Genomic DNA, 14,092 nt, shown 5'->3' with positions numbered 1-14,092 from the left:
CCCTCAGTTCTTAAAACCAGGACTTAAGGCCTAGAATTTTTAAAATCCCCAGACTCTAACTTGCTTGCCCAAAGCCCCACCATGTCACGCCACCCCAACACATTTCAGCAGACCCACCATTTTCTAATCATTCTTACTTCATCCCACTGTGGCGCCCCCCCACCCGCCCCAATAGACCAGTACAAACCCTGCCAACACCCCATCTCTTGACCTGTGCTTCTGCAGGACCTCAGTTCCTGCAGGGGCAAGTCTCAATTCACAAGCCAACCACTGCACACCTTGCTGCCCATGACAGGCAGAGAGGGCCTCTGGAGACAACTGAAGGAAAAAGAAGCTAAGATTCAATAGCAGAGCACGCATGACACACATAGGAGACAGTTTCTGGAGCACCAGGATCTGGCAAACAGGGAACACTATAAGGAAACAGGGCACTATAAGACCTCTTCTTAATAAGGTTACTATTGTTAGGAGCAAAAGAAGTAACTAACTTTCCTAACACAGAGAAACAGACACAGAAATTCAGACAAAATGAGTAGACACAGCAATATTTCCCAAATGAAAGAACAGGACAAAACCACAGCAAGAAACCAAACCAAAACAGATTTAAGTAATAGGACTAAAAGATAATTTAAAGTACTGATCATAAAAATACCTGCTGAACTTGAGAAAGGAGTAGAAGACATCAGTGAGACCATGAACAGATAAAAAAGAACCAATCACAGATCAAAAACACAGTAAGTGAAACTAAAAATACACTTGATGGAATAAATAGCAGGCTGGATGAAGCAGAGAAATAATTTACAAACATGGAAGAGTAATGGAACATAAATAACCAAATCTGAGCAAAGTAGAGGAAAGAGAATTATGCAAATTGAGAACAGTCTTAGGGAACTCTGTGACACCAAGCATAATAATATCTGCATTACAGGGATCTCGCATGAGAGAGAAATAAGAGGGCAGAAAATTTATTTCAATAAATAATAGCTACAAACTTACCTTACCTGAGGAAAGAAACCCATCCAGATTCAGGAGGCAAAGAGATCCATGCACCCACCCAAAAAAATTCAACCCAAGTACATCCACATCAAAACATATAGTAAGTAAAATGTAATTTTAAAGATTTTTTTAAAGTACACTACAAAAAGTAGTGAAAAAAATTTTAAAGCAGCTAAGGAAGAAAGTTACATTCAAAGGAAAACTCATAAGGCTATGAGGGGATTTTTCAGCAGAAACTTTGAGGCTATACTGATATTGTGGCAAAACACAGTGGCAGGATACATTCAATGTGTCGGAAGGGAAAAATCAGCAACCAAGAATCTTCTACCCAGGAAGGCTATCCAGAATAAAAAGAAAGAGAAAGAGTTACTCAGATAAAAGCTAAAGGAGTTCAAGACCATTAAACCAGCATTACAAGAAATATTAAAAGGGACTGCAGGTGCAAGGGAAGATCATAAGTTGCAGTATGAAAAGTAAACAATAAAGTAATAAAAATAACTTTTACTGTAAAAACAAAAACAAAAACAGTCAAGGGATTCATAAAATAAAAGGATGTAGTGGGAGACAAACCATAAGAGACTTGTGATCTCAGGAAACAAATGGAGGGTTTCTAGAGGGGAGGGGGGTGGGGGGATGGGGCAGCTGGGTGATGGACATTAGGGAGAGTATGTGTTGTGGTGAGTGCTGTGTATTGTGTAAGAGTGATGAATCACAGACCCATACCCCTCAAACAAATAATATATTATATATTTAAAAAAAAAAAAAAAAAAAGAGGGGCGCCTGAGTGGCTCAGTGGGTTAAGCTGCTGCCTTCGGCTCAGGTCATGATCTCGGGGTCCTGGGATCGAGTCCCGCATCCGGCTCTCTGCTCAGCAGGGAGCCTGCTTCCCTTCCTCTCTCTCTGCCTGCCTCTCTGTCTACTTGTGATCTCTCTCTGTCAAATAAATAAATAAAATCTTTAAAAAAAATTAAAAAAAAAAAAAGAAAAGAAAAAGACTCACTCAAGAAGAAATTGAAAATCTGGGGGGAGGGGGGAATGTATCCAGCACATAAAAACACTTAAAAACTCTCCCCTTGCCAGTAAAAGTATGCTTAACTAGTTATACCCATTTGCCATTTTGTTGAAGATTTGCATATTAACAACATCTGCCCCCCTCCCCAAGCAAACAAACAAAAAGGTGGGGAGGTATTCTTTGCTTTTAGGAACTCTAGGCCCCAACCAAATACCAAGATTTTCTATAATGGCCATAGAAATGCAAAAAGGTCCCTCCCCAAAGCATTCAGAATTTAAAATGGCAGAAAGTTATCTAAACATTCCATTGTGATTTATTCACAGATTGAGATTAAGATTCAGTGTTCTCAATTTTTAGTCACAACATCACACCATATTACTATCTGTGGGGATGATTTTCATAATCACCACAACTTTGTTCTCTGCTTTTCCTTGTCTTCAGAGTGTTTTCTGACTTTTGATGGCAGTGTGGTTCACTGAAAACAATTGGTTTGCACCGCTTGGCCAAAGTCACCTGGCTTCTCCTGGCCTCCCTCTCCTCCCCTGGAAACCAGTAGCTGCTTGATGGACTTAAAAGCAGTATAGGAGATCAGGTTAGCAAAAGTCTCTCCCTTGGCATGTTACATGGGCCTTCAGTGGTGATTTTAAAATTTCTCTTCTCTCTTCAGTGGTGATTTTAAAATCTCAAAATTTGCTGTCTGATGTATTTTACTTAATTCATGAGTGTATAAATTAAACATTGCATTAATGGGGAAAAAAAGGATGTAAAATATGACACAATACACCTGAAACATAGGAGAAGAGGAGTAAAGAATGGATTTAAACTTCGGTGACCATCAACTTCATATAGACTGCTATACACAGTTGTTAAACACACACCTAATGGTAACCACAAATCAGAAACAGGTAATACGTATGCAAAGAAAAAAGGGAAAGGGATCCAAGTGTATCACCAAAGAAGGCCAACAAACCATGAAATACAGCAAGAGAAGGATCAGAGAAAATCTGTAGAAACAACCACAAAACGAGTAACAAAATGACAACAATACTATCAGTAATTATTTTGAACATGAATGAACTAAATGCTCCAAACAAAAGGCATACAGTGACATAGTGGATAAAAAATAAGAACCATCTACCAGCCACCTATAAAACACTCATTTCAGACTTAAACACACATGCAGACTGACACGGAGGAGATGAAGAAACATTTACCATGCAAATAGAAGCCAAAAGAAAGCCAGGGAGGCAATACTTGTATCCAACAATACAGACTTCAAAACAGAGTCTATAACAGGAGACAAAGAAGGACACTATATAATAATTAAGGGGACTATCCAACAAAGACATAACAATTGTAATATTTATGCACCCAAAAGGGAGTGCCCAAATACATAAAATAATTATGAACATAAAGGAAATAATCAATAGTAATAGGGGACTTCAATACCACACTGACATCAATGGACAGATAATCCAAAAATAAGGAAAGAGTGACTTTTAATGACCCACTGAAACAGATGAAATTAACATATTCAGAACATTCCCTCCTAAAACAGAATACACAATCTTTTCAAGAGAACATGGAACATTCTTCAGAATAGATCACATATTAAGCTTTAAAACAAGCCTCAACAAACACAAAAAGATTGCAGTTATAATATGCATCTTTTCTCACAATACTATGGAACTGGTCAACAACCACAAGAAAAAAATCTGGCAAGACCACAAACACATAGAGATTAAATAACATGTTACACAACAATGAATGGGTCAACCAGGAAACAAAGAAATTAAAAAGTAGATGACAACTAAAGAAAATGAAAACACAATGCTCCAAAATCTTTAAGATGCAGCAAAAGCTGTTCTTAACAGGGAAGGTTCTGGTAATACAGGCCTACTTCAAGAAGCAAGAGAAATCTCAAAAAAACTTACCTTACACCTAAAGGACCTAGAAGAAGAACAAACAAAACCTAAATCTAGCAAAAGGAAATAAAGACAGGAGAAGAAATAAATACTATAGAAACTTTAAAAAAAAATAAAAAAATAATAAAATGCATCAATGAAACCAGGAGCTGGTTCTTTAGAAAAAATAAAATAAACAAAATAAACCTTTAGCAAGACTCACTAAAGATTAAAAACAAAACAAAAAGAATGACCCTAACAAAATTACTAATGAAAGAGGAGAAATAATACCACAGAAATACAAGTAATTTTAAAAAGATTATAAAAACTGATATGCCAACAAATTGAACAACTTAGAACGAATCAATTCTTAGAAACATATAACCTCCCAAAACTAAAGCAGGAATAGAAATTTTGAACTGACCAATCACCAGCAATGGAAGTCAACCATTATCAAAAAAACTCCCACATGGAAGTCCAGAACCAGACGGCTTCACAGGCAAGTTCTACTTTATACCTATTCTTGTCAAAGTATTTCAAAAAACCCAAGAGGAAGGAATACTTCCAAATTCATTCTATGAGGCCATTATCACCCTGATACCAAAACTAGATATAAACACCACAAAAACAGTACAGGGCAGTATCTCTCATGAATATAGATGCAAAAATCCTCAAAATACTAGCAAACAAAATCCAACAATGTATTTTTAAAAATCATACACCATTATCAGTGGGGTATATGCATGGGATGCAAGAGCGTTTCGATATTCAACACAGTACTGGAAGTCCTAGCCACAGATTTAGATCCAGGAATAAACTTAACTGAAGAGGTAAATAACCTGTACTCTGAAAAAACACTAGTGAAAGATATTCAGGAGGACACAAAGAAATGGAAAGACATTCCGTGTACATGGATTGGAAGAATACTGTTAAAATATCTAGATTACCCAAAGCCATCTACAGATTTAATGCAATCCCTATCAAAATACCAACAGCATCTTTCACAGACCTAGAACAATCCTCAAATTCATATGGAACCCAAAAAGACCCCAAATAGTCAAAGCATCTTGAGAAACAAAACTGGAGGTATCACAATTCCAGACTTCAAGTTATATTGCAAAGTGGTGGTAATTAAAAAAGTATGGGGGCACCTGGCTGGCTCAACTGGTGGAGCATGTGATTCTTAATGTTGGGGTTATAAGTGTGAGCTCCATGCTGGGTGTACAAATTTCTTAAAAAAAAAAAATTAAAAAGAAATAAAGGATTTAAAAAAAAGTATGGTAGTGGCATAAAAACACATAGGTCAAAAAAAAAAAAAAATAGGTCAATAAAATAGAACAAAATATCCAAAAATAAATCCGCAATTCCATGGTCAATTAATCTTTGACAAAGGAGGAATGAATATACAATGGGCAAAAGACAGTCTCTTCAACAAATGATGTTGGGAGTGCTGAAGAATGAAACTGGACCACTTTTGCCATACACAAAAATTAACTCAAAATAGATAAAAGATCTAATTGTGAGATCTGAAACCACAAAAGTCCTTGAACAAAGTACAGGCAATAATCTGACAGTGGCCATGGCAACACTATTCTACTTATATTTGCTGAGTTGAGGGACTACATCAAAATAAAAAGTTTCTACACAGAAGCAAACAACTAACAAACCTAAAAGTTGTGGCTCAGTTAACAGTCCACCTCTTGATTTCAGCTCAGGTCATGATCTCACAGTCCTGGGATCGAGGCCCAAGTTGACTCTGGGCCGGGTGTGGAGCCTGCTTAATATTCTCTCTCCCCCTCTCCTCTTCCCTTCCTCAGTAAATAAAACAAAAAACCAGAAATCAACCTACAGAATGGGAGAAGATATTTGCAAAGGACATAACCAGTAGAAGAGTTAGTATTCAAAACATAGAAAGAACTTCTAAAATTCAACACCCAAAGAATGAATAACCCAATTAAAAACTGCAAAGACGCGAACACACATTTCTTCAAGGAAGACATACAGATGTCCAAGAGACACTTGAAAAGATGCTCAACATTATTCATCATCTGCAAAATGCAAATCAAAACCACAAGATATCACCTCACACCTGTCAGAATGGTTAAAATTAGTAACACAAGAAACATTAAGTGCTGACTAGGACGTAGAGAAAAAGAAGCCTCATGCACTGCTGGTAGGAATGCAAACTGGGGCAGACACTGTGGAAAACACTATGAAGGTTCCTCAAAAGTAAAACTAAAATTACACTATGAGCTGGGGGGAGGGGGGTTGGGAGAAGGGGGTGGGATTATGGACATTGGGGAGGGTATGTGCTTTGGTGAGTGCTGTGAAGTGTGTAAACTTGGTGATTCACAGACCTGTACCCCTGGGGATAAAAATGTATGTTTATAAAAAATAAAAAATTAAAAATTAAAAAAAAAATTACACTATGATCCAGTTATCATACCACTGCTATTTACCTTTAAACAAAAAACAAAAACAAGAGCACTAATTCAAAGGGATACATGTACCCCTATGTCTACCACAGCATTATTTACAATAGCCAAATTATGAAAGCAGTCTGATGAACTGGTACACACACACACACACACACACACGTGTACGGATATTAAACAGCCATAAAAAAGAATGAAATCATGATATTTTGCAAAAACATGGACAGAGCTAAAGAGTGAAATATATTTCTAAGTGACATATGTTAAAGAAAGGCAAATACCATATGATTTCACTCATAAGCAGAATGTAAAGGGTGCCTGGGTGGCTCGGTTGGTTAAAGCCTCTGTCTTTGGCTCAGGTCATGATCCCAGGGTCCTGGGATGGAGCCCTGCATTGGGCTCCCTCCTCAGCAGAGAGCCTGCTTCTTCCTTTCCCTCTGCCTGCTGCTCTGCCTCTTTTGCTCTCTCTCCACCTCTCTAGTAAACAAATAACATCTTTAAAAAATAAATAAGTAGAATGTAAGAAACAAACAAGCAAAAAGAAAAAAGAGAAGGGCAAAACAAGAACAGACTCTTAACTATAGAGAACAAAATGATGGTCACCTGAGAGGAGGTGGGTTGGAGAATAAGTGAAACAGGTCATGGGCATTAAAGAGTATACTTGCGGGGCGCCTGGGTGGCTCAGTGGGTTAAACCCTCTGCCTTCAGCTCAGGTCATGATCTCAAGGTCCTGGGATCGAGCCTCACATCGGGTTCTCTGCTTAACAGGGAACCTGCCTCCCCCTCTCTCTCTGCCTACTTGTGATCTCTGTCAAATAAATAAATAAAATCTTTAAAAAAATAATAATAATAAAAAGTAAAGTTATACTTGTAATGAAAAAAATAGATTTAAAAAACCAAACAAAAAAATATATACAGAAGTATAGAATTACTTTGTACACCTGAAGGTAATATGTCAATTTAAAAACACAGACTAAACCAAACAAAATCAACACACACACACACACGCATACCATGGAGTCTAAGTTGCTAAAATTGGACTTGCACTGATTTTCCAAGTGTCAAGAAAGCAACCCAACTCAACCACAAAAATCAGAGTTTACTTAAGACAAACACATATAAATCAATAAAACAGATTTCTAATTTATCTGATGTTACCACACTTATGCTGACTAAGGCACATTAGCCAAACTAAAGGAGACAAACCGGAAATAGAAGGCCAACATGTTAATATACAATGATATAAGCATTACTATCAAAAATTTGCAGTGCTTTTTTATTGGTGGGACAGCCCATTTTCTTCCATTAGATATATAGGGGCTGCCAGTTTATTATAATGTTTTGATGTGCACTGAACCGGTATCAAGGAACAAGTCCTCTTGGGCAGTGTTCTCCTATCTCAGGAAACAAGTAACCTCACCAACTATAGAGAGGGGCTGTGAGAGACCTTTTCAAATGTATCAGCAGAGGAACTCCCACTCCCAGCCCACTCCACCATGAATCTTAAGCAACAAAAGCCCAAGTTTGCCTCATTAGCTCGCTTTTCTTACAGTTGTCATTTTATTCATTCCGCTATGTTTAGGTTAACTCATCACTCTGAGAGTTTCTTTAATTATTTGAAAAGAGGAGTAAGACTGCCGGCAGGAATTTTTACTTTCTACCTAAGACCTGGGAATACATTTTTTAGATAGCAAAATAATTGAGTGGATCAATTTTGAGTGTATTTTACAATGTAACTGTCAGAGCTTTAGGCCACCAACGCCATTGTCACCTAAGTTTTCTTAAATCTGTAATTCTTTCAGAAACTGCTCACAAATCAATAGTTAGATAAGGGCATAGGACTCTTGACCTCAGATTCTTGTTAGTACAATGGGGGCAAAAACAGTTCTTTTCTGTGACTGAAGAACAGGTACTTTAATATACACCATGTTGTTTGAGAAGAAACTCCCTTGAGCTAACCTTAGACGCTAAGGATCTTACCATTCCACATAAGAATCTTTGCTCTTAATTCCTCTATAGTCATGGAACCCCTTACTCAGCCACTGGCTGTGCGGAGTCAGAGAATAAACCCCTAGGATTTTGACAGCAATCTCGGAGTTTAAATGCTTCTTTCAAAGGTTTCAACCAGTTGGGTTTTTGGGTTTGGGGGCTTTTTTTTAGCTGTCCACCTCACCTTCAGAAGTATCCTGTACCCCTAATTCCTGAACCTTTCCAAGATCCTGGGATTTCAACCAACATGCTTCTTTGGGACTGTTCCCATTTTCTTAGGACTGGTCAGTCTGATTGATTACCATTCTGTTCTTCTAACATTTTGTTGTCATCTTTTATCGACTACAGCACCTCTTACATTCATTTTCCCTTGTGTAGTCTTTTTGGGTGGAAAAATGCAAGAGTGGAAATAATGCCATCTAAACAAGTATTTAACTAAAACCAAGACTAGCTACATTTCTTCACCTTTCCCCATCTCAACTGAAGAACTGTGGACCCGTTCCATAGTGTAATGGTTCGCACTCTGGACTCTGAAGAACTGTGGACCAAACTTCAGAGGCAAAATCTCTCATACACTGTAATTTTATACTGGCTCAAAATTCTGAAAGACAGATCACACCATAAGGGTCATTTTTCCATCACTATCTTTCTTAGTCAAGATTAACGAAGAAATAAAGATAACTCACAGCAACCTCTGTTGGTAAGATGGCAAAAGTTTGAGAAAGGAAAATCTTAATTTACAAAGGACAAAGGAGATTTGAAATGAAATTTCATATACAACCCATACTCACAGCTCAGACACTGTCCTAAAATAAACCAAATGACAAGACAGTGGTGATACACAATTACAGCTTTTATTTGGGACAATGAGAGCTGTTCTTCCCCTACAGTAATGGTAAACATGCATAATTTCACCAAAGAGCAAAAGGCAAGAATTTTACAACATTTTATGCTTCCATTTCCTTTCCTTATTTGACCCTGAATAATTCAGGGGGATGAAATAACGTAGGGTTTTTTAGCACCATGCTCTAGGAAGTCTATTAGCAGTCAAGGGAATGCCCTTCGTTTAGGAAATGGCTCAGAAGCACCCATACCTAAACCCCAGTAATGCAAGGTTTCCAAGAACTTCCTGAAACACAACCCAAATGTAAGCATTCCTTAAGTTGAGGAATTGAACTTAAGTTCACTGGAATGAAGCGTCTGATGGTATAAACATTCAATGGAATGCTTAAGGAATAAGCATTCCTTAAGTTCAGGCATTGTAACAGTGACCAAAAAAATGCCCCGGAGTATTTCAAAATGGAGATTTAAGCAGTTGCTATTAGAATTGTATCACTCCTGTTACTAAAAGAAAACTGTATTCCCCATCTTCCATAAATAAGGCCTTTCTAGAAAATTCTTTTAAAGATTTTTGCAGTAACCACCTATCTCAGGCTCCCTCAGAAGATGCGAACATGCTAATAATGCTAATTTCCTTCACAGGAAGGAAAATTAAATGTAAAAAACACTGTATTTCGCTACACCTGGTAATTCAGCAGTTAGATTCTGAGGGCCAGATTCCATTGTGTCCCGTAATACCACCTACATAATGAGCTATGTTGTCACAAGATCTAGGATCCAATCCCTGTAGTTACATGATGCATACGTAGAGAAAAGGTAGACTACAGAATGGGGAAGCATCTGGAGCTGTTTCAGGGTTTGCCTGGGTTTCAGATGGAACCACAGGCCTGATTACATGAATCAAGGGTGATTAGGACTCTTCATGCTTCCGTTTTCCAAACGCCAACATTTAGGAAGATAACCATACACAAAGCAACTCGGGCCCTTGGGCTTTTGGGGTGTGTACAGCATGGTGGGGCAGAGAGATCTTTTCTGGAAAAATGGGCTTCTGTCCTTTGATTAGTAGGAACTGAACAGCTTAGTCTTCATCAAAGCCACCTCCAAATGATATGCTAAAAGAGGTCATCTCTCTTGAGCTACAAAGGTTATTTGATTTCAAGGTTTAACATCCTGTCACAACACACTGGCTTCAAGCCGTCTCAGCACCTTTTCCAGCACGTCTGTGGACCTTCGAAACTGCCCTCTTTCCACCCCTCCAGCCTCACCGCACGCTCAGTCATATTACTGGGTGTTAAAACACAAGTAACATGCCCCCTTTTCACCTCCCTGAGGCTCCCCTAATCCTCGCTACCCCCATTCCCTCTCCATTTCCCCTACAAGTCAGTGCATTTTGTAACTGTATAGGGTATATATTGGCCTTAACTTCAGAATCTCGCTCCCTTAAATCCATATACACCATTGAAAAGCTGGGATTAAATCCTGCCCCTCGGCCCACCTTCAACACTTCGTAACCAACACGGGGCCCTAAGAGATCCTCAGCTGGCGTTTACCCATGAATGGATAAAGTAAACAAAGTTTCGTCTAAAACTCCAATGCACGCTTGCACGGAGTGCTTGAGAAAGAGAAAGGGGCAAACAGGCAGGAGAGACTCCGCAAAGGGCCACACTGTCATTAGGCCACACTGGGGCTACTGTTGAAACTAAAAGCCTCTTAGTCCCACAGTCCAGGCTCTCCTTCCTCAGTCCAGCTCCACCAGCCGGGCTCCCCCCACCCCCTCCGCCAACGCCTGCCGCGGCGGGGCAGCCCCGCTTGTTTGCCGGCCTGTTCGAGGGGCAGAGCCGCCCATCTCTGAAGGGCAAGCGAGCCCGGGCCCGCGTCGGCGGGACAGAGCCGGTGGAGTCGGCCCCGCCGGCCGCCGAGAGAAGGCGCCCGCGCGAAGGCACCACGAGGGGCAGGTGTCGCGGGCCGCCCTAGGCGGGCCGGGGAGGGAGCGGGAGGCCGGGCCGGGAACCGGGGGCGCGCCTGGCGCCGCATTACCTCTCCAAGGCCTGCAGGGTGTAGCTGATGAGCGGCCTCTCCAGGATGGGACAGAACTGCTTCGGGGTGGGGACGCCCATCCTCTCCCCGCTTCCCCCCGCCGGCAACACGGCAGCCACGCTGGGAGCGCGGCGCCCGGGCTCGACCCGGGCCTCGGCCGGGTTCAGCGGAGAAGCCGCGGCCGCCGCCTCCGCGACGCGGGAGTCGCCGGGACAAGGCCCCGGTGCGGCGGGCCTGGGCTCCATGGCGGCGGGCGGCGCGGCAGGCCTGGCTGGCCCTGGGCCAGAGCGCCCGGCGGGTGCTCGGGCCCGCGGCTGGGCCAGGGGGGGAAAGAGGGAAGAGCGGGTGAGCGGGGACGGCGCCCACGGACGGAGAGCGCAGGGAGCCGCGAGGGCCAGGCCGCGGCGTGTCCGAAGGGGACGGTCCAGCCGCCAAGCTCCTTCTGGCCGCGTCCGCGGCCTCTGCTCCGAGCCCAGCGCCCCCGGCAGGCCTGAGTTCCGCGCCTCCTCGCTCCTCTGGCGGGCCCCGCAGTCGCCTCAGGGGGAAGCCGCAGCCCTCGGTACACACCGGCGGGTCCCAGGAAACCTCACAGCTACGCGTAGAATGTGGAGGTCGGGACGCCCTCCAGCCCCTCTCCCCTTAGAGACATTGGCATTCAAGTCACGGGATGGGACAGAGAAATTTCTACCTTTGCTTAAGCTCGTGAGGCTTCCTGAGTCCACCTCAGGAAAGACAGGTGGATGGACAAATGTTATTATGAACCACATCTACTTAAAACCAGACTGCTGCGGGTCTCAAATTTGTCTGCAAACTGCAACTATCTGGGGAGGTCAGAAAGTGCTGACGCCTAGGTCCCACCCTCAGGGACTGGGATTTAATTAGTCCGCGGTGTGGCCGGAGTGTTCGCCTGTTTTTCAAGATCCCCAGCTAATTCTACTGGGCCCACAGAGGCAAAGCAATGATACCAATAATCGCTGAACAAGCCCACACACATGGGCTCATTTAATCCCCAGGAGAACCCTACTATTACTGGGGTTTTGTTTGTTTTGGTTTTGTTTTTTACAGAGAAAGATAAAGGTGGTAGTATTGAAATAACTTGTGTAAAATTGCACACCTAATGGCAGAGCTGCCTTCAGGCCCTTGCACGCGGAGTTCAGGGATTCCAGGCCTGGAGCACATATGCCCTTATTGAGTTCTGTCCTTGCTGGTCGTGTTTACCAGAGAAATGAGTTGAGTATTTGCAATGTCAGAGCCCATTGTTTTAGGTCCCTGGAATGTAAACTCCATGAGAGTAGGATACTTAATTTTTTGGTTTGGGTTTTGTGCTCAGCTCCTGGAATTAAAAATAAAGTTTAATAAATATGTATTGAATGAGCGGATTGAGTCAGTTTATCATGATTGAAATATATTTATTTTTAAATATTTGCTAATTTAATTTTCACCTATAAATAGTTAATGTAAGGTTGTTTAAAAAAAAAAAAAAGCAATCTTTTAAGTGCTGAAAATATTATCAGGTTGTAATATTCCAACACAGTATTTTTACCCGTTTTCCCCAGTTTAAATTAAAATATAATTTTTCTTTTATCAGTGACCGAACATGGTTTTTTGGTTTTTTTTTTTTAATTTTATTTATTTATTTGACAGAGAGAGAGATCACAAGTAGGCAGAGAGAGGCAGGGAGAGGGGGAAGCAGGCTCCCTGCTGAGCAGAGAGCCCAATGCTGGGCTTGATCCCAGGACCCTGGGATCATGACCTGAGCAGAAAGCAGAGGCTCAACCCACTGAGCCACCCAGGTGCCCCTGAACATGTTTTTAATACATTCAGTACACTTGTATTTTCAGCACACAAGTTTCAATATAGAAGTACTTTCAATAAAAAGTAACAAGAAAGTACTTTTATTATAATTAGTGTTTAGCTCCATTATAACTGCAGTTTATCATAGCACTGACTCTTAGCTGGAAAATAAGCTTCATAATACACTTAACTTGGTAGCACCACCACCCCCCCTGTGTCTGGCTTATACTAGACACTCAAGGCCTGTTGACAAACTGAATGGGTAAATGAATAAAGGCATCTATACAGAGAAGGAAATGCAAATCAAATAGTTGTTTCTATTAATATTAATTTTAGCTTCCCTTCTTAATCTAATAGTGAAGTTAAAAACTATTTTTCTCTTTTTAAAGATTCATTTATTTATTGGAGAAAGGGAGAGAGAGAGAAATCACAGAAGGAGAAAGGGAGAAGCAAACTCCCGGCTGAGCAGGGAGCCCAATGCGGGGCTCCATCACAGAACCCTGGGATTATGACCCGAGCCGAAGGCAGACACCTAACCCAATGAGCCATCCAGGCATCCCTATTTTTCCTTAATTTTCAGCAAAAAAAAAAAAAAAAAGCAAGCATAGTAATAAAAGTCTTATATCAATTGCTATGTATTATAAATAATTAAATATTTACAAATTTTTGGAAGAATCATGTTTTATTGATTTAGCTTTGTTTTAGAGAAATATATAAATTTTGCTCTGTTCACTATGAATCTTAGAGCTTTTATACTGTATGTTAACAGTATTTAACAGACTAGTATTGAAAATAGTATCACAGTATCAGAAGCAACATTTTTTTTTTAAAGATTTTATTTATTTATTTGTCAGAGAGAAATCACAAGTAGATGGAGAGGCAGGCAGAGAGAGAGAGAGAGGGAAGCAGGCTCCCCGCTGAGCAGAGAGCCCGCATCAGGCTCTCTATCCCAGGACCCTGAGATCATGACCTGAGCCGAAGGCAGCGGCTTAACCCACTGAGCCACCCAGGCGCCCCCAGAAGCAACATTTTTTTCCTCTATCTTTTTATACAGATATAAAAAATTAGTTCCTTATTATGCATAC

General features: G+C 41.0%; 1 protein-coding gene across 2 annotated transcripts in view; it reads right to left on the bottom strand.

Annotated features, from left to right (window-relative positions):
* Positions 1-12,063, bottom strand: part of CRPPA (CDP-L-ribitol pyrophosphorylase A) — a 299,557-nt gene extending 287,494 nt beyond the window's left edge. Inside the window, exon 1 of one of the 2 annotated variants that reach the window (XM_032304813.1) lies at positions 11,902-12,063. Coding sequence is in view for 1 of the 2 variants with exons in the window: in XM_032304812.1 (XP_032160703.1) it covers positions 11,214-11,458 (245 nt within the window). In the remaining variant the exon portion in view is untranslated. Of the gene's footprint in view, positions 1-11,213; positions 11,562-11,901 lie in introns of those variants that run through there. The other variant, XM_032304812.1, reaches the window with a different exon arrangement.
* Between the last annotated feature and the right edge of the window lie 2,029 nt (positions 12,064-14,092).

This window comes from Mustela erminea, chromosome 11 (genome assembly GCF_009829155.1).
Source record: "Mustela erminea isolate mMusErm1 chromosome 11, mMusErm1.Pri, whole genome shotgun sequence".
Taxonomy (NCBI): domain Eukaryota; kingdom Metazoa; phylum Chordata; class Mammalia; order Carnivora; family Mustelidae; genus Mustela; species Mustela erminea.
This window is presented reverse-complemented; position numbering and strand designations above follow the sequence as displayed.